This window comes from Atractosteus spatula, chromosome 6 (assembly GCF_055471065.1).
Source record: "Atractosteus spatula isolate fAtrSpa1 chromosome 6, fAtrSpa1.hap1, whole genome shotgun sequence".
In the NCBI taxonomy this organism is placed as follows: Eukaryota; Metazoa; Chordata; class Actinopteri; order Semionotiformes; family Lepisosteidae; genus Atractosteus; species Atractosteus spatula.
Genome location: NC_142711.1, coordinates 59,762,893 through 59,783,729, shown reverse-complemented (window position 1 = coordinate 59,783,729; position 20,837 = coordinate 59,762,893). Strand labels below are relative to the sequence as shown.

General features: G+C 39.6%; 1 protein-coding gene across 3 annotated transcripts in view; it reads right to left on the bottom strand.

Annotated features, from left to right (window-relative positions):
• Positions 1–20,411, bottom strand: part of fyco1a (FYVE and coiled-coil domain autophagy adaptor 1a) — a 36,897-nt gene extending 16,486 nt beyond the window's left edge. The window contains exons 1-12 of one of the 3 annotated variants that reach the window (XM_088918078.1): positions 20,368–20,411; positions 17,630–17,726; positions 15,920–16,026; positions 14,680–14,805; positions 12,204–12,310; positions 10,345–10,488; positions 8,930–9,023; positions 5,613–8,210; positions 4,211–4,303; positions 3,632–3,750; positions 2,529–2,696; positions 877–1,026 (exon numbers count right to left, since the gene is read on the bottom strand). In XM_088918078.1, the coding sequence (XP_088774204.1) occupies positions 877–1,026; positions 2,529–2,696; positions 3,632–3,750; positions 4,211–4,303; positions 5,613–8,210; positions 8,930–9,023; positions 10,345–10,488; positions 12,204–12,310; positions 14,680–14,805; positions 15,920–16,026; positions 17,630–17,684 (3,761 nt within the window). In that variant the 5' untranslated portion in view covers positions 17,685–17,726; positions 20,368–20,411. Of the gene's footprint in view, positions 1–876; positions 1,027–2,528; positions 2,697–3,631; positions 3,751–4,210; positions 4,304–5,612; positions 8,211–8,929; positions 9,024–10,344; positions 10,489–12,203; positions 12,311–14,679; positions 14,806–15,919; positions 16,027–17,629; positions 17,727–20,333 lie in introns of all 3 variants that reach the window. The other 2 variants (XM_088918077.1, XM_088918079.1) reach the window with 2 other exon arrangements.
• Positions 20,412–20,837: the final 426 nt, after the last annotated feature.

Genomic DNA, 20,837 nt, shown 5'->3' with positions numbered 1-20,837 from the left:
TGTGGCTGGAAGGTTGCCAGTTCAAATCCTGCGCCCGGCAGAGGAATCCTACTCCATTGGGCTCTTGAGCAAGGCCCTTAACCCCAAACTGCTCCAGGGGCGCTGGACAATGGCTGACCCTGCGCTCTGATCCCCAGCTTCTCTCCCTGTCTATGTGTCTCATCGAGAGCAAGTTGGGGTATGTGAAAAGATAAATTCCTAATACAAGAAATTGTATATGGCCAATAAAGTGATAATATCTTATCTAAACAGTGAAAGTGTTGGTAATACTGCATGAAGCACAAGCATGTGTCAATATGCTGCAAGAAAAGGATGAAATTGTTGGGGAATCTGCAGAAAACGGCACATTATTTTCCGCCTTGTGTGAGATTTACAATGTACCTGCATCTACAGGGTATAACCCGAACTAGTAGAAGAATCAGATCCTTACGTTTCTGTCTGAGGGAGGGAATGTTAGAATGAGGTCTTAGCATTTCAGCATTTTTTATCAAATCTTATTTTCATGATTCATCTATTTATTTCGATGAGCATGACTATTAGGAAAAAAGACCCGTAAGAGTTAGCTAGGCGAAGGCTCGTGTACGTCTTATCGGTACAGTCCTATATGATTAGGATGCAGCATTGCTAAAATGTTACCCGCCTCTGAGAAATGAAACTAAAAAAAGATCAGACATTGTGCTGAGGTCCTATGGTTCGGTACAGGTGAAATTCAGTTTGAAATGAAAGAGAAGCAAAGAAGATGGATTAAATAATTCTTTTTTTTTTTCTGGCACCCACTGCCAGAGTTTGTCAAGGTAGAGACAAGTTTCATTTCTGGCCGCAATGGCAGGGGGCAGTAAGAACTGAATCCGACGAGGGAGCTTTCTCTGGAAGTACCTGCAGTGGTGCCGGCGAAGCCACCATGTGAACAGACTCTGACACCCGAGGCAATGGTTGACCTCCTTGTCCACGAGCCAGCGCTCTTCCGCCCGCAGCTTCTGCTCGAACTCCAGGGCGTCCGACTTCTGCCACAGGGCGTCTTTGTCCCTGAGGGAGAAGGGATCCTTCTTTACTCCATGGGCACAGTTTCTCTACATGCAGTACATCTAGACATATCATAAGTTCTGAGCACCGTTTAGAAAGGCACAAGGGCGCTCCCTGACAGTGTTGAGTGATAAGGTGGGGCACCCAACTTCCTTTTCTCCTGCGAACCAGGATGACTGGAGGTGCAAATCAGAACAGCCAGTTCTGATCAGAACGACTTTCCAGTGCGTCTCTGTGTAACATCTGTTAACGTTCAGGTCAGCGCTAACCCCTCTCTGCTGGTACGGTTTTGCCTGTCTTTCCCTGTATTTGGTATCTGTTGGAAATCAAGTCCTAATTTCTATCAGCTATGGATCTCCAGCATGCCTACAGTATACAGAACAAGCAGACTGGATAGAGGTCGACCAGAAGAGGAGAAAAATCTCGGAGAGACGTTGAAAAAATCGAGACTTGTGCAAGTTCTTGCGTGAGACTCTTTGTTGTACACCCGTCTTTGGTCTCTTTGGTTTCTATGTGTATCTCATCTACAATGTCTATGTCAGTGTCCTGTCTGTATTTGCACTGTGGAGCAGGAGGAACGATATTTCTCTCCACTGTATACTTGTATGGCTGGAATGACAAAATGTACACTTGAACTTGTGTCTGGGCTTCTGTTTGGTGCCTTCTGTTTAGCTGGGCACTTTGTTTTTTGTTAGCTAGACTAACAACAGGGAGATAGCTAGCTCCCAGAAGACTTTTCTTTTGTATTTATTTTTACAGGTCTACTGCTAGCTAGTTGTTTTTTTTTTTTTGGTACAGGCCCGAGCCTTTATGAGGGAATAGCTATTTTTAACGGCTTATTGTATTATCCGTGTGTTTGACTTATTTGGGATGACTAGGTGGCAGCAAAACACATGGCTAATATTTTTAAACTTTCTTGATTTATCTCCAAATTTACTACCAAAACATCTGTTAATTTTAGACAGCCATCTATTTTTTTTAAATTAAACTTTCTCATGATGAGCCTCTCTAGTTCATGACTCACTACTCTATTCGTTGCACAAGCTTAAAAGATTTGCCTCCCTGTTGTGATGATATTTACAAACTGACATGATGTTGCAGTACTATTTTTTGTTGAGAAAGAGGACATTTAATAGCACAGATACAAGAATTTGATTATGGTTCCCAGGAGTAGTCCAGGAGAATGGAGTGTCCCAGGCCAACTTTAAAAGATTAAAAATTAAGTGAGCTACTTTTTCCGTTTTGCACTGAAACAATTAATGTTATCATTTGTCCTAAATGAACTTTTGCATATTCCGTCTTCTGACGAATATTATTTCAGTTTTAGAGCTTACATACAGGAATATAAGCATCAATAAAAAATGAGATAGCTTTGTAAAAGTAGGATGAGAAATTGTTGGATTTGTGTTTAATGCAGCCAAAACAAATTAAGGAAAATAACAAAAGAAAAGAACATGGTAAGGAGCACGATAGGCTCTTGCTTCAGAAAGTTAAGTTATACATACCTGATGAGTTCAATCAGTCGCTCCTCAAGGTTTTTCTTGGTTCTGTACAGATCGTCGATTTCAGCTGACATTTGAAGGTCATTCTTTTCTTTTTCTGTCATGAGGTTATTGAGTTTTTCACTTAATTCCTGGCTCTGTTTCTGTGCAGATGATAACTCCTCCTGTGCTCTACAGAAAATTACAGAACAAACATTCTATTTAATAAATACAACAAAATAAGAGCTCACACTAATGATCTGCATTGGCCTTGTTTTCCATAGACTGATTCTATGTCTGCAGTCAAGTATGTTTGTCTTAACAATGGCTTTAGTTTTTTTTTTAATGTTCTAGCTTTTGTTTCATATAATTGAAGATTAATCTCAGAAAAATAATGCATTTTATAATTTTTTCACATCTGTTGACATTATTCATGATCCTTGAGTTAAACCTGGGGGAACCTACAAATTATCCACTGGAAAAAAATATTGTGTACTATTGCTTCACAACGTCTGTCTCATTAAATTCAATTACCTACGTTTATGAGTCTTACCATTTCTGCAGTTATAGAAGTAGATGGAAATAGCACAAAATGGTTTATATTTAAAATGAATGTAAATACAATAAAAATATAAGTATGGTAAAAAAAAGTCTATGAGAAACTTTTGTACATGAAATGAGGAATATTTCATAGAAATACCACAGTTTTATACAAAACAATCCATAACGCACACCTGAGCTTCTCTTCTTCAGTCACTGTCTTTCTTATTTGAGACCCAGCTCAGGATGGCAGTCAGGTCCAGAGAAATCCCACTTTCACTTCTTCTCTTTACACCACGCAAGTCTTTAACCTGAATCTGGCAGGTCTGGACATTCATCTTTTTTGACTGAGATTCAGCTCAAATATAATTGGAACTAGTACAATGAGGATGAAACGGTTCACATAAGCTGTTTGGGCCACTTCTGAGTAACTCGGAAAGGCAAGAAAATGGCTATGGCTGCCAGCTCTCTGATCCTGGTTTTCCAGTCCCAGTACTGACCAGGCCCAGCCATCCTTAACTCTTAGATCTGACGCGACCGGTCTGCAAGGGGGGGCAGCTCTACCGTGCCGGGTGTCAGCTTCATACCTGGCCAAACTGTCTTTCACGCGCTCCAGCTCTTCGTTGCTTTGCTGGATCACCGATTCCGATCTGGACACCTCTGCCGTTTTCTCCTCAATCTGCTGGGAATATTCCGTGCTTACAGCCTGGATAGCAGAAAAGACCCAAAAAAATCCTATTAGAAAAAAAGGGATTTTGCTGGAGATGCTGTTGTTTGGTTTTTCCTCTCTAAAGGATTCATTTAGAAATTGTTTTTACGAGTAAGCCTTTAGAAATGAAATAAGACAACTGTGTCAAGGAAGACAATCGATTACAAAAGGCCTTTTTATTACTTTTACATAACCCTGTCTTGTGCAAGAGACACCACACTGTTTTGGCCGTGACTGAAACATCTTGAAGCAAAAATAAGGAAAATAAAAACAAAACCATGTGCTAATGATGACTGGCTACAATCAGTAATGTCATTATAGGCCAAGGTTTTTCAATGATGAAATGATTTCTGTTACAGTACATTACACAAGAAAAAAGTCTGCATCTATTAGTAAATATTAAGTATTTATATATAGTAAATTTAATCTCTTGGAAAATATACAAAACTCTGCAAACCTTTAATTCAGAAACTTTTGCCTTCAGGTCAGAAACCTTTTCTTGTTCTGCTTTCAGGTGTTCTTTCACTTTTTCCAAATCTTCTTTGAAATTCTGCAGAGGTTAAAAATTGACGATTTGTAAATACCGACAAATCTGTGCAAATCCTAAAACATACTTTTGGACATACTTTCAAGACTACCAACAACAGCAACAACAACAAAAACATTTTCACGTTTTGGACAAATACCACCTTGGCCCATGACAAGATCTGAGCAGCTAAGCTTTCTGATTCTATCTCAGGATGCTGATATAACAGGGAGGGGCGATGCATTTCCCAAGCATCCTGCCGAAGATTTTTTTGCAGACATTGAATTGATACTCGCTAAAGCTTTAAAAGACTTCCAACAACTTCGACATTGTAGTGCCTTCACTAATGTATCAACTAATGAGACACTTTACTCTTGTGTTCCCTTTTTACATTATGAAATTCGCGGTTTGCACGATTTATTAATGTGAAAGTACAGCTGATGACCAGACTGTAAACAGCAAAACCGACATCTATGTCTCTCTCATCACCTCTCCGGTGGGTTGCAAATAATAATAATGATAATAATAATAATAAAAAAAGTATTTCAAACATGTCTGTATTTGAATATTTAAAAATATACTCGTGCTGAACAAAAAACAAACAAAAGCCAGCTTAAATCGCATGACAGAAGTAATCAATTTTATATTAATCAAGATCAGAGAACCCTAAATCTAGTCCTGACAAGTACTGTGTGTCGGCATTTTTTCTGAGTCGAAACAAGTTACTGTGCAAAATGAGCACATTTCCATTACTGGACAGAGAATTGTTTCTCTGCCTGTGCCTAAGTATTGGGCTTCTATTGACACAGGTGCATGAGAAGTTTAACTTCTTATAGTCCATGATCAGTGGCTTGTTTTTGCCTGTCTAGTTGGAAAGACCAGGCACAGAAAATAATTATGGAAAAAAACATGAAATGACATAATTTTTGTCTTGACCAATGTCTGGCAAATCTACCAGGATAATTCAGATCATTTACTTCAAGCTTTCGTCAAAGTCCAGTATCTGTCAGTTATCACTGATAAACAGACAACTCGGACAACAGAAACACATACAGACAGTACATGACATACTGCCTACGTTTTCCAAAAATGGAAATGTTTAAGCACTTTATAAAGCTAAAAAAAACACAGGAAGTGCCACACAAATATGTTGAAGCACTTGCGACTTTCGGAACTCAAAAACGGCCATGGGGCAGAGCGGAGGGGGTTCTCAAAAAGCTTGAGTATTTGCTTTGGAGACTTCACATGCAAGAAGTCTGAATGGCGCATTTTGACTGACATTTTGTATGAATGATCCACATTTGCATTAAGTCTACCAACAGCTTCCGGTTACCTTGATCTGATTCTGATGATTAATGATCTCACTGCTCATTTGAAACTTTACAGCAGAAACCTCTTCTTTAGATGAGTCTTGGAGATTCTTCACCTGCCTTTCAGCTTTCTCCAACTTTGACTGCAAGTCTAGGATGGTGGATGTAAGGCTTTCGGACTGCCTTAGCTCCTCCTGCAAACTATCGTTCTCCTGCCTGAGGGCAGCCATGCTGGCGTTCAACCTGTCCATCTCTTTTGCAGCTTCTTCATTCAGCTCCTGCAGCTGATGAGAAATGCTGGTCCACTTTTGCTTGGCATCTTCATTTTCTGACGTCAGGGTACAAATCTGAATGCCAAGCTCCGCCATTTCAGTGTTCGCCCTGTGAAGACATTCTTTGGTCTCTGTGTTTTCCAAGACAAATTTTTCGTTGTGTTTCTTAAGAGTTGCCAACTGCTCTTTCAAGGAAGCTATGTCCTTTTCAAGGTCAGCCTTAGCTTCAGTTTCGCATTCTTTCTCTTTCCTCAAACGTTCTTCCTTTTCTTTGCAGCTCAACAGCTCCTGGACGTGCTCCCGGTTAAGCTGCTCGATCTGCTCCTTCAGCTGCTCTGTCAGGATTTTGAATTCATCGCGCGACGCCTCGGTCACATCCAACTTGGCCTGAGCTTTCAGCTTGTCGTTGGAGGCGCTCTGAACTTTAGATCGGAGATCTAGAACCTCCGCCTGCAGTCTTGAAACGTCTTGCACATTTAGTCCCAGTTGATTCTCTGCCACCAACAGTTTTGTTTTCACATCATTCACCTCTTTGGCTATATTTGCTTTCTGATCCAGCTGTACCTTTTCTACTGCTGCTTTCTGTGCTGTAATTGACGCAATTAACTCGGACTGCTGGGCACATACGGTCTCTGCCTTGGACTTCTCAGTCTCCATTTCCTTTACCTTATTTTCATACATCTCAATTTTGCATAACAGCTCATCACACAACTGTTCCTTCTCTTCCAGAAGGCTACATTTGGACTGAAGCTGCTCCTGTAGGAAGTTCTCACTGCTTTTCAATGCTGTAATGTTCTTTTCTAGCTCTGAAACCATATGTTTCGCACTGCGCAGCTCTACTTGCCGAGCGGAAAACGTCTCCTTCTGATTGGCTTGTTCTTGCTTCAGTTCTTCATTCTCAACCTCCAGCTTTTTTAATCCCTCTTCCAATACTTCGTTTTGCATTACAGCTTTCTGATAGCTCTCATCTAAATGTCTGTTCTCTTCCCTGAGTTTCCTTTCCTTCTCATCCACTGTAACCTTGGCGTCTTCAATTTGACTCCTCAACTGTTTCTCGGATGCCCTTAGACAAGCTAGCTGATCTTCCAGGGCTGCTCTGTTTTCCATAAGTTCCTTGTTTAAATCCTCGTTCCTCTTCACAGCCTGAAGAAATTTTTCATTTTGTACCTTCAGGTTTGTGCATTCAGTTTTATAATCCTCCAGTTGTATTGACTGCTCCTTCATGTTTGCCTCTAACTCGAGAACAGTGTTATTTAGACCTTCTTTTTCGTTAATAAGCCTTTTGATCTGTTCCTCCAAATGCTGGACATTTTTATTGCTGGTTGAAAACTCTTTTTCTTTGGCCTTCAGCTGTTCAGTGAGAGAAGATATCTGTCCTTCAAGGATTTCTTTCACATTGGTATACTTCAGTTGCAACTCTGTATTTTCTTCCAAAGCCTTTTTCTTCAGCTCCTCAGTCTTCTTTTCTAGCGTTTCCGAGTAACTCTGTGCATCCTGCAACTGCATCTGTAAATTCGAAGATTCTTTCTCCTTTATTGTAAGAGCGCCTTGTAACTTTTCTATGGCAGCTTTAAGGTCTTCAACTTGCCTGACAACTTTAGAACGCTCTTCCTCTGCTATTGCCGAAAGCATGCCGAGCTTCAACTCACTTTCCCTCACTGCGGCGTGTTTCAGGTTCAGCTCTTCTGTCAGTTTCTCAACACTCTTTCCCCTCTCCTCGCTCTGCTTCTGTGCCTCAGTCTTCTCCTTCTCAGCTTTGTTCAGCTTGTCCAGTAGCTCGTGGATCTTCTGGGCCGAGTCGTAATCTCTTGCTATCTGCTGGCCCTTTTCACTTAAGACCCCGTCAAGCTTAGCCAGGAGCTCCGCGTTCTTTTGTTCTACGCTACCGATCTTAGCCTGGAGGTCACTGGCAGAACTTTCTTTAACCCTGAGGGACTCTAGCTCTTGGGTTAATACCTGCAGTTGGATAGCGTAGTCCTTGTTGATTTCTTCCAGCTCTCTCTGCTTCTCAGATGAGTTGTCCTCCAGAGTTTTCAGACACTGCTGCAGGTCATGAACGGTCCTTTGGGAAGACAGCGCAACCTCCAGCTGTTTTTGCAGGTCTTCCACCATTTTCCTTAGCTGGGAGCTGTCTTGCCCAAGGTTACTCTCATGTTCTGGGAGCCCGTCCTGGAAGTTGCTAGCTTTCAGCAGGTCTTGCTTCTCCTGTTCCAGCTGCTGGATCCTGTCCTGAAGTTCCCGTTGTTTCAGCTCGGACTGGTCAAGCTCAAGGCGCAGGTCATCCACCTCACTTGTGGGCTCGCTCATCAAAGTGTGGTTAAAATCGGGACTAGAAGGAATATCGTGTGCCTGAAGAGAAAGAAAATGACCTGGCATTTTAATATTGAGGGAATACTAATGTGATACAGTAGCATGCATGCACAATAGGTGCTGGGATAGTTTAAGACTACAAACCTGATTAAATACCAACTTTGATCCACTTACCAAGCACAAATTACAAACCCAGTACTTGACTTGGATGGGAAGCAAGAAGCTCCAGTCAAACAGAATGTTACTACCCAGTGGCAGGTGTGTATTCTGCAGAAGGCTGCTGAGTCAGTTTTGATTTAATCCAGGCCAAAAGTATGTATAAGTGTTATCTGGAGGCGCAGAATGGATAGGATGGATCTGCAAAGAATCTCACTAAACATGCAAATAATTCCCATGAGTGACAATAATACTACAGCAGCAGCAGTTTTGGGGGGCAGATTTCCCTATTAATAACAGATCACACGTGTGCATATTCTCTACAGGCCTGTAAACAAATATACTTTAAGACGACGGTGTTAATACTGTTCATTCTTATCCTTTTCTTGTCCACGGCTTGGCATCCTTGAATAGATAACAGTTCACATGAGCATGTTTTCAAATAACTCGCACAGGAACTCGATGCCTTCTTCTATGCACACGGTAGAAATGTGGAAGCCACGTCTGTGCCCTCTTATCTGCCTTACCCGATTAAAATACAATGGTTTCGCTCGATAGGCAACAAATTCCTGAAAGAGATGGACACAAACGGAAACTTTTACCTGCGAGTAGCCGCTAACCAAACTGCTGATACTGGAGCTGCGGCTTGGCGGTTTCCAAAAGTGCGATGGAGAATTTGCCAGGCCCAGCGTTCTCCTAGAGGGAAAAAAAGAATGTAAAAAGTTTTCCTGCTCAAAACTAATGACTACGAACCAGCTACCAAAACCGCAGAGTGATGTCTGTGTACAAATTAACAAATTATTAGCCGTGACCAGTCTAACCACAGTCCCCACCTATTTCTGCACGCTACACTCTTACAGAGTGTGGCTGACTTGACAGAAATGCAAGGCTGTACAAACTGCATGCAGAGAAATACAGATCAATCAATTACTCTTTCGTGGCATTTTCCTGTCTCAGGTTTAAAAGGCTAAGATCCTCCGTCAGTGTGGAAAAACCATCCTGGGCTTCAGTTAAGAGGAGGAACTAGCACACAGACACAGGCACACAGAAAGAAAAAAAGAGAAACCGTGATACAAAATAAGGAGCATGCCAGATGCATAACTGCAAAACTGTATTTCTCACTTGAAATAGCTCTCAGAACTGTAATTTAATGGTGTATTTTTTGTAATGGAACAAATTGCTGGCATAATTTGCTTTTTAATGCAAAACTTGATAATATACTTCATGCAATACTTATTTCAAAAACAAGACATGTTTAATACCTGAACTTTCTGCTATTTGTACACCTGTAGAACGCAATCCAAACATCTAATCAAGAAATGTAAGACAACCAAGTGGCAGGGATGTTAGTAGTTTTATACATTCCATGATTAGATACCAACGCCACTGCAAACAGAACTAGAATGCAAAGCACGACTCCTTCACTAGGTGGAGGACTATACCCGCAGAGTAGGAAAAGCAAATAATAATTCAAACTTTAGAAAGGGATTCGAAGTCGTTAATGTTAAACACAGAAATGCATCACACAAAATAGTACATATAATCACAGGCTTACATTATTTTAATGATTAGATTCTCTGGAATAATGGCAGTAATTATGTTTTAAATGTTGTTCTTCTGCTTTATCTAATTTAGAAACAGAACAATAGACCCATGGAAACTGAACAACTAAGTACTGTATAGAGAAAGTATGAGTGCAACACGCAGAGTTTAAACTACTAAAAAACAGCCTACGGCATCTGTACATCCATTGGAACAACGTTCCTACAAACACTAATATTTGCATAAACAGTACCCCATTCAAGCTTGTAAAACTTTAAGATGGAAATATAGTGCTTCTCTGAAGGAAATGACAGCAAGATCTGGTGATGTATTTATGCTTTCATCCCTAAATAAGTATGTAATTTTTTTGACAGTAACTATGCATTGCTCATATTCCCAATTTAAATAACGTGCATTAAAAAAATGTGGATTATCTTTTAATTTGTAAAAAGGAGAGAGAAACTATTAGGGTTACCTTGCAAATGTTGGCCAGGCGGCATCTAGATCGTAGCCCCTTGAAGCAATGTCAAACTGAACCTCATTCAGCTCATAAAGATGGTTAATGATGTCCACATTGAGATGAGGCTTGAGAAATGGACTCCGAGCATAATACCAGTCACTAGAGGTAAAATACACGAAGAAACAAAAAAGCAATAAAATAAAAAACAAAACAAGATCTTAAACAGTTACATGATGAACAACTCTTTTGGATCACAACATCAACAGACACCTTCGGGGTCTTCACGACACACAGTCGTTCACAATACGAAGGGATGAAGCAGCAGCTGTCACAGGCCAACCGCACTCCAATTTTTGCCTGTTTTAGTCAAAAATGTCAAATCTATAATTTCAGCTATCGTTAAATGAAAGAGTTTGGTTGGTCACGTATTTTATAGAAGCAGCCTGGCTGCACATTCTCAGGCCCAGCCATGCCCTTCTTCCTAAGATCTGACAAGATCTGACAAGATCAGGCTAGAAGCTGGTAGTGCTGCTGTCATTTTAAGCCAACAAAAGCAACCAACAGATCTGGGAAGAACTTTAAAGAATCTGAATAATGAATATCAATAGTGAACAGCTAGGCCACAGTGAATTTAATAAGCTTACTGAATACTTGGAAAACTAGTCCATGGTAAGTCTATCTGACAAATCAACCACTGTAGTGTAAAATGCATTTTATATTTTATAAAATGCGCGTATGATTCCATAGTGCCTCACACTCTGTATATGATGGCACTGCGTCCATCCGTGTGCCAGCAGCCCCACTACACAGCACGTTAGGCAGAAAATCTGCTTCATAAGTTGAATTAAGCAGGATATTTAAGGGGGGCATATGTGCAAACCCATTGTACAATATGTCCAGCAGTCTTTCACTCACTAACAGTGCCACAAGCGCTCAAAACCTTGGTTTAAGGTCTTATCTAAAATATGACATAGCACAGGATCCCGGGTCTCTATACTGAGGCATTAGTTAAACTAAGAGTTAAACAAATTTTTCTTTGAGGATTCCCTTCCCAGCATTGACCAGCCTTTAATTAGCTACAGAGATATGCATAGATCCAAGATAAGGCTACAAGGTGGATACACTGCTCTTTATGGTAAATCCAAAGAGATGAATTACAAATGAGCAGGCACATTTTGGGAGGTTGTTAAGGTATTATAGAAAAACTTTAAAAGAGCATGAAACTGTCAAGTGTTCATAACAAATCATTCCATAGTTTTAGTCTGCAAGCGACTGATTTATCTGTTTCCATGCAAAGGAGACGTGAAAAAGCAGAAGAGCCGAAGACTTCTTGTTTTTATTTTCTCTTAAGGAAGCAAAACAAAGCTAAGGAAGTAAGAATGAGGTGGTTTCAAATTACTTGTAAATCATTACATTTCACTGTAAAGAAAGTGAAGTTCTCCCAGTAATATTGAGGGCATGAGGTATTCGGAACATCTTGTAATATCTTGGGCATTTAAGAAAAAAAGATAACTTAAAACAGTTTATTAGCAGGTTACATATTAAACAGCAAGTGCAAATCCTTGATCTTCTTTGCCTTAGCAACGAAGCCATAGTGTCCCAATCCAAAATGTTTATGGATTTTCTTATCTCAGTGGATGATTTGCTAGTGTCCCATAAAAAAGAGTGGTTTTGCCCTATTCTTTAAAAATATAAAGCTCTAATTGCCTCTTGATAGGGTTCCCTATTTAAATACGTTTAAACTGATGTTTTGCGAGGAGATGAGGAGGAACACGCATGTTTTAATGTGTGTGAAGGTTTTAACAAGGCCACCTCTGATTCATGTCAAAGACTTCTGACAGTTGCCGGAAGCCCATAACCGATCCTTTCTTTACCTTGTGACCTTTTCATTCATCAGACACTGCTGAAGAGTATCTGCCAGGCGCTGGTGTACCAGGGAGTAGCGAATGAAAGCTCTTCCTTTGCCCAGAGAGGTCTTTAACTGAAAAAGAAGACAGTAAAAATTAACATCCAACATAAGTGTATTTGCGCCTTACGTTAATGTTATGGTTAAATGCTATGATCTGAAATGGTAAAGCCAAAAAAGCTGTTATATGATGGGAAACGGATATTCATAAGTTCAATTCAATAAGTGAGTGAGCAAATACAGTAGTTAGTTGTTAGATAGTCATACTTAGTAAATGCTCACTAGTGCACAAAAAAGTCTCAATATATATTTAAACTCTGTTATGCTTTAAACTTTGTTTCTTTTATTATTATTGCTGTACTCTGTACTCACTCCCCATATCTTTTGGTGGGAATGACTCACAGAGCATCAGAAATCATTTACGCATTTCCATCGAAGCTGTGGTTTGAACTTCAATGAGCTTTTCCAAAGAGGTTGGTGGTGTGAGATGTGAGATGTGGGCTTCTATTTTGAAGCCCAGAAAAAAAAATATGTCTGGTTTCTTAGTTTCGGGATGGAACTGCACAGACGTAGATTGTGGTTAGGAAGTAAACTCAAAGAAAAAGATTTGTCAAGTTAATGTGCAAAACAAACACTATACAGTGTTGACACAAGAAATCAAACATTACTTTAAAAGAAGATCAGCAATAAACACGTATACCATATAAAGAAATGCAAAAACACCTTTCTGTAGTACAATAACCAAAAGCAACACTGGAGTGGCTTAAAAAGAAAGTGAAAGTCCTGGAGTGGTGCAGTCAAAGTCCTGACTTGAATCGAACAGGAAACCTGTGGCGAGACTTGAACACTGCTGCTGTCCATCCTCAACCAGCTTGAGCACAATAACAAAGAAAACTGGGGAAAAACTGCACCATCCCAGCGTGGCAAAGCTGGTTAAGCTGCCCAAAAAGGCTCACAGCTGCAACTGCAGTCAAAGGCGCTTCTACCAGCTTTATGCTTGGGTAGGTGGGGAGGGGGTGAGGTTTTTTTGCACAGCTCAGTATATTCTTAGGTATTAAAGGCCTCAATGCTGCAGCTTATGAACATTCTTTTAAAAAAAAACAACTTATAATTGATTGGCCAACTAAAACAAATCTGTCAGGAAGTCTTGCCTTATCCTAACTCTAGTGAAATTGCTGCTACGTTAGCGATATCTTGAAAAGACAAATATAGCAACAGCTTTCTGGTAAAAAAACAACTAAGAATCCACATGTGGCTTCACCCCACCAGCACATAAACAACTTTCTAAAATGACACAGGACCTCAATGAGACTTTAGTTGTCAGTAAACAACACATTTACATGCTCATTCTAATGCATGTATCCGAAAAACGGCAACATTTCATATGATGCCTGGTAACAGGTCATCAGAAACCTCAAAATGGAGCAGGCTAATGAGCTATAAGCTAATGAGGAACACAGTTAGTACTAACAGTGTGTGAGTACTACTGTCCATTATAAACTCAGTTTATGCAATTCATTTTAATATTATATATAATGCATTGCACTGTTTTATTACTACACCCACCAATATTTCTTTTAAAAAACTATATAAAAACAAGCAATTCACCTGTAATAAACTACATACAGGTCACACCTCACACATTCTTGCAAAATATTGAATATTATTCCAATGAGTTTCACTATTTAAGTATAGTCTAATTATGGAAATGAAGACAATACAGTTTGCAACGTAATCATGATCACATCAGGTCTGATGGCACAAAAAGGAGTGGATAGAAATATGCAAGGGTCTTCAATTTTTCTTGTACTACACAGATGACTTGCAATATCTAGTATGTAAGAAAATATAGTATGCATAGTGAGATATTGAATAATTGTGCAGAGACTTAATCTTTAAATTCTCATTAAATATTTCTGTTAAAATTCATAAATAAAAGTAAATTAAAAGGCATTTGGAATTAATATACATGTAACACTAATGAAGTGTTTTTTTTAATAATATAACACAAAACTAGAGTAAATCTGCCCTAAACCTGTAAAGATAATCAGCTAATCTGATCCCCAAAATCTCTACAAATAATTCTTACACTGTTGTGAATCACAAAAGGACTATTTCTATTGAATACCTCTATATTCTCATTGATGAAACACTAAAATTGCAGACTGTTGCCTGCATTTCATTTCTTGACATTGTTACTGCACAACATTTTACAGTCTCCGGACTGTAGCATCAGCACTGAATGTCAGAGAAATAAATGCTTTACCAACCTCCCATCTGACTATTAAAATCTTTTCTTCGCTTACCAGCCAATGAAACAAGGATCATACACAACTTTAAAACCAAGGGCATGCTGGTCAGAATGTGGCCAGTTCCTGTGCAACAACATACGTTGGATGAAACGCAATGCATTACTGACTGAGTCCCCATGAAGATCTTCTTACCTCTGGGATGGACTTGACAAAGCGGATTCCATCATTAGCTCCTTTTATCTTGGTCAGGCAGTCACTGAAATAATCCCAGTAGTCTTTCCTTGTCCCGAGGAAAGTTGTCTTTTCCTTCTGGTCAAACTAAATAATGTGTTAAAAGTCAAATGTTAGGTTTTAAAAAGCTTATCACCTCCATTCCTAAAAGCCACCTTTTTGTATCGGATTTTAAATTGTTTGCATACTGTACTTCTTTATTTAGTGTTGAGTACTGTAAACTTTTACCATACAAGTTAATGTGCTGCACCAGCTGCTCCCTGTCCATTTGCAATAAAGCTGCATTTCTAATTGATCAGAAAAGCAGAAGAAAAGAAAGGGGTTCCATTTAATTGCTAATATAGCAAACAGACTTTTCAGAAACCTAGTGCTTCATAAGTACAGTATACCTTGAGGACAACATGAAAAACCTAAAGCTGAGTACTTTCATTCCTTTCAAATACTGTCTGATAAAAAAATAAACAAAAATTGTCACACTTAATCTCCGGAAATCCCACTCATTATTACATGCAAGAAATAGTGCTTATTATTGTAATAGTTTTTTATAACATTATTATATGTTAATCGCTATATGATAATAACAGAATTATATTATTATTATTATTATTATTGTTATTATTGTTATCATCATCATTATCAGAAAGACTACAGAAACTAAAATTAACCTGCAGCTAGGATCACACCTTTTCCCCTTCTCTCAATGACAGACCCATTTTCTTCTAAATTCTCTCTATTCACACCTCTCTTCACCCATCCTGACTTCACACGACCTGATTGGCCACTCTGTCTGTCCCCTGCTCCCGCCTCTTGCCCTCCAGCCTTTGTTCTCCCGCTACATTACCTTTGCTTACTGCCTTCTCACACCTGAAGAAGGCTCCACGGCCGAAACGTTGTGTTCTCTTTCTTCTCTTTTCAGCAGGGAATAAACCTGTTATTTGTTCTTTTGCAGCCTATGCATGCTGACGCAGCTACCCACCTGAACTACGTATTATTATTTGTGTGATGCATTTTTCCAAAGCAACTTAGCTTTGTATCAATCTAAAGTATTTCTGAATTACATTTACATTGATTTTATTGATGACATATCAGGAGGAGCAGGACATGAGCCCGTCAGACTACAATTTCTGGTTTGTTGCATCCTGCTGTGCAGGCCAGGGTACACTACCTTAACAATTCTTAGAGTTCAGGGACACAAACATACCTGCAATAAATACTCCAATTTGTAAGAAAACTTGTGCAGGTTAGGGCTGTCGTCAGTTATTGGCTCTCCACTTTCTCTGTACTCCTTGCTCAGCTCTGTCACCGCATCTACATTTGAGAAATGAGAAAGACAATTAGGAAACTGGGCACTAGGAATCAACCAGAAGCCAAAACGTTTGAAGTACAGGTCGTAATCCCTATGTAGTATCCTATATAGTAATTTTATCTCTTTTGTAGGATATTTTTGAGCCTTTATATTGGACTTACTATTTCCAATGCTAAATAATTATATTTTCAACAGCACCAAAGATCTTGTGATTATATTGCAAAAGGATGGGACACTGAATTAATGCTTCTCTGCTCTAACCTTCAAATAAGTTACTTTCAAAGTTTTTACTTTTTAGATGGATTAAATAGGACACCAATGATATGAATGAGGAAGCACAAGCAGACTCCTCCAAACCACCACCCCTTGAGCTATTTTAACACATCACAGGTCCGAAGCAACGTGCCTGAGGTTTAGTGCTAACCGGAGTGACGGCACTGCATGCCTGCAAGTTCTCAGGAGGCCAAGTTTTAACATACGTTAAGGCCAAGTTTGAGAAGAACCTCCAACAGACTAATCAAAGTGTACGCTTGAGGAATCTCAGCCTCAATTGGCTATTGACATCACCTGGGCTCAGACCCATGATCAAAGAGCCCAGCCTGCACTCAGGAGGCCTTGAGCTGGATTTTAAAGAGTAACTTTCTGAGAAGTGAAAAGTGTACTTCATGTGTTTGAAAAGATTTACTTTTGGTGCAAATTAATTAAGACAAAATGATTGAAAATTAAAAGATTGAGGTTTTCTCTATTAGATTGTTCTCTCTATAAGACAAAAAAACCTGCAGCAAAGTAAAATAATCAGGTGCCAAGTACTCTGATTATTAATGACTGAAGCACGACAGCAACCAGTGATCACTGCAACCTCGGCCCTTTAAAGAGAAGCATGTCAAATCACAGGCCTAAATGGTCCCAATACTGTCTACAACAGCGAAAACCTAAACCTAAAGAGTAGCCTACATTACAATTGATGGATAATTACATTCTTTCCATGTTTAGGGCCCAAATGCATTTTTTTTGTGATTCTTACTTCATAACTGTAACACTTCTTTTTAACAATGGCACCACCGTTGGTTGACCACTGGGTACACTGACCTCATGAAAATTAAAGGGAATATCCATTAAGGTTCACATCCTGCACAAGTGACCTTTATCTTATTATAATTCATTTATTTGTCTGACATCTTTATCCAAAGCAATTGGATTCACCTGTATTCATTGTTGACAGCAGGGTATTTTATGGAAGACATTGGAAAACCTTTCCCTGCCTGAGATACAGTATGAGCCCATTACCTTCCACTTATAAGTACACATATGTATCAGCTCCTTCTCACCCCTGCCCTATCTCAACAGGACACATTTTTCCATCTCTCACCGTAAAGCATTAAAGCTTACAGTGCTTATACTCCTTTGAACTTGAGCCCACAGACTAACCGCAGGCAGATGTGATTTCCAGCATGCTTACTGGCCAGTACTTGTGACAAAAAATAACAGTCATCTTTAACCTCGAATGCCAATTCCCCTCCTCTCCCAGAATGAGGAAAGCAGCTTCTACGAACACTGGAAAAGCCGCCCCCGAACGGACAGATGGAGCGAAGCATATCGCCATACCGTGCAGATCTCGGATAATCCTCTGGAGCTGGCTCTCCCCAACTGACGCAGCCATCTTGCAGCTCACACATCTGAGAGGTCACTGAGCCAGGGCCTGCTGAATCAGAGAAACACACTCACTCAGCACATCGGCAACAAAGCAACAGCAAATCCATCGCTTTTAATCCGCCTTTCCCAGCTCCATTACAAGCCCCTTCTGTATAACTGAAAGAGCAACCGCAGATAAAGCCGAAAACCTCTGTTTTTATGGTACACTTCTTTTGTCAAAACTCCTAAGTGTGCAACGAATACGTGAGATATGTGCTATGGCAATTAAACTGCTGTGAATCCTGGTGCAGTCTGAGTGGCATAACAAACAGTACAATTTTATTTGTGCAGTTTTGCTGGATCCGCAGGTCTGCAGGATGTTTTCTGATACCACTAAAAAGTGTCTCGTTTAATTTGAAAAAAATGTGCAACATAAATCGCTCTGAGGTTAACTTTGTGGTTCTACTTTTTAAAATCTCCAACACACATCTTCTGAAAACACAAACTTTCAAGACACATACAGCCTGGGGGGAAGACTTTAGTACCGGAAATTGCTCGTGTCCACTGATGAAGCCTAACAAGTACAAAACAGATACACAGGAATTTCTCCTACAGTATCATGTGTGAGTCGAAAAAAAAACTCATCCTTGCACAAAATTGAAATATTATAAAACATCTGAGATGTTGAAGGAGTATGAAAAAACACATTCCTTTTGCATTAAAATCGTAATGTTCTAATTTATCTCATCTGATCACAAAATCTTATGACCACAAAACTTTTGCGTCTCTTTACAAACTTATACCCAAGCTGTTCTGAAGCTCCTTAGCCTTTGTAGTTGAATATCTGCTTCAAATTGACTGGGGTACAACATAAAGTCCGCTGTATTTATTCTGAAATCATGTGACCTCTCCATCTAGATGCATGACTCTAAAGAGACACTTTGATAAGGTCTGTTTTTTTTCTGCAATCTTGTATTTCCAACTTTTCTAATCTATTTTTCGCAACTCATCTTTAAAATGTCCTTCAACTGTAGGTTTCTATTAAGGCGGTAGTTTTACCAATTCTCCCACTACCACTAGCGTGAACACTCGTTTATCCTGTGTGACAGAAAATGAGTTATATTTTTGTTGCAAGTGCAAATAACATACGCACAATAAAGACCGGAAATTGAACCGATCTCCATCGATGCTTTTTCTACCCAGTTTATCCAATTCGGGGTCGCGGGGGGCAGACGCAGGCTATTCCGGCAAGCAACGAGCACAAGGCAGAGTACACCCTGGACGGGACGCCAGTCCATCGCAGGGCACACACCGTGCAAGAACGCACACGGACACACTCGCACCCCGGCAGCCAACTCACCTACCCGTAGGTCTGTGGACTGTGGGAGGAAACCCACGCGAACACGAGATGAACATACTGTACACACACTGTGTGAGGTTCAAGATCGCACCGTAGGTCCGGGATGGAGGACACAGTTTAATTAGAACTTACCATAAATCACCACAATTTGGGGGGAAAAAACAACAACGATCTAAACCAAGCAATAACGAATAAACGATGGGATTCCATAACAAATGAAATTTCAAAACATTGGAGGGTGTAAATCAAAACGTTTATATTGTATGTGACATATTTAAAACCACTACAATCTGTTACTCGTTGTTGTTGTTGTGTTTTTTTTGCAAATCGTACATTAAGATCTTGCACCTTTTGAGTGTTGACGCGGTAGACACGATGCGTGCCCGTAAAGGTTACGGAAGTAATGAATCACAAACAGGTAAAGCTTTTTTTTTTTCAGGTGATTTCCAAGCTCCAGTGTGTTGTTTTGAACTCGCGTCACACGCGACCACTAGTTAAGACTTAAGGAAACAAGACTATGTGATGAATAAAACGGTGGATGCAATAATAACCACACGGTTTCATTGCTGATCAGGCAGCAGCACGGCCAGGGTGAGAAATGAATCCTCCTGGTTTTGTTTTTCCAAAACCGTGCCCATATTGGACAGGCTCGTTGAAAACATACAACGAAGCACACTTTTCTGTCAGTAACCGTAAAGAAGAGGACGAAAATTAACAGTCGCGAAATATAGTAACTGTGAAGTTTCTCTTCAGCTATACTATACAGCTGACGTATTGAATATATCTGACCTGACATAATTTTGGCTTGATTTGATGGGAACTGTGCCTAGCATATCCTGCAAATTTCACATATGTACATTATCCGCATTTCCTACAGCCTAAAAGGTAAACGTCATATTTCTTTCTTTATCCTTTAATGGAAATGATCTACAAAACTAAGGCAATTTTATTCAACTGTGAACAGACAAACCAGTTTAGTTAGAAATCATGTGCGCAACAAGGAAAGCTGCTTAGAGAATACATACGTCTCTAACAAAATTAAAAAGATCAAACTGAAATAAGATCTCAAAAGCGTCGGACACCTTAAAAACCAATTAAACAACATAAACTATTAAGGGCTAAAATTAATTAAAATGTATTGCTCCTAAACCCGAAGTGTCTGTCTTCTGCCACTAGCAGCTACAATCGTGCCAGAAAAAAAGTATGTAATGTGGATAACACACTCTTGACAACTAATTGAACAAGGTAGGAAGTTATTGATCGAGCCACACACGAGATAGTAAAAAGAAAAAAAAAGAAAACAAACTTTTAACATACTTCAAAAGTAGATGATTCCCAGCAGTTCACTTACTGTATTTTGCAGCAAAGACAAACTTGTTACTCAAGAGGGGTGGGAAATATTATCTGATTGACACTAGTTGAACCGAATCAAAATGAAAGAATTCAACTCCCCAGCCAATCAGAAACATTGATTCCCTTCATAGTTTGGTTGTTAATGAGCCCCAGATAAACAGGAGTCATGTGACAGGTTGGCTCCTACATTATGAATATGACTGAAGTCAAGTGACAGCAACACCGAAATTGCAAAGTGCTTTGGGTATCTACAACAGGCTGTCAAGATCGGTGTATTTATTGCTTCTTTTTCACATGTAGTCTGAGCTATTAAAATGGGGTTTTTAATTTAATTTTTGTGGTGATTTCTGTGTACAGTTAATGGGAAAAAACATCATTTTGGGAGACACCTTTAAACAAAACTACATGCATATATTAGTCTGAAGAGTTGAATAAATCATTTGGATAAAGTTACTCATGGGTCAGTTG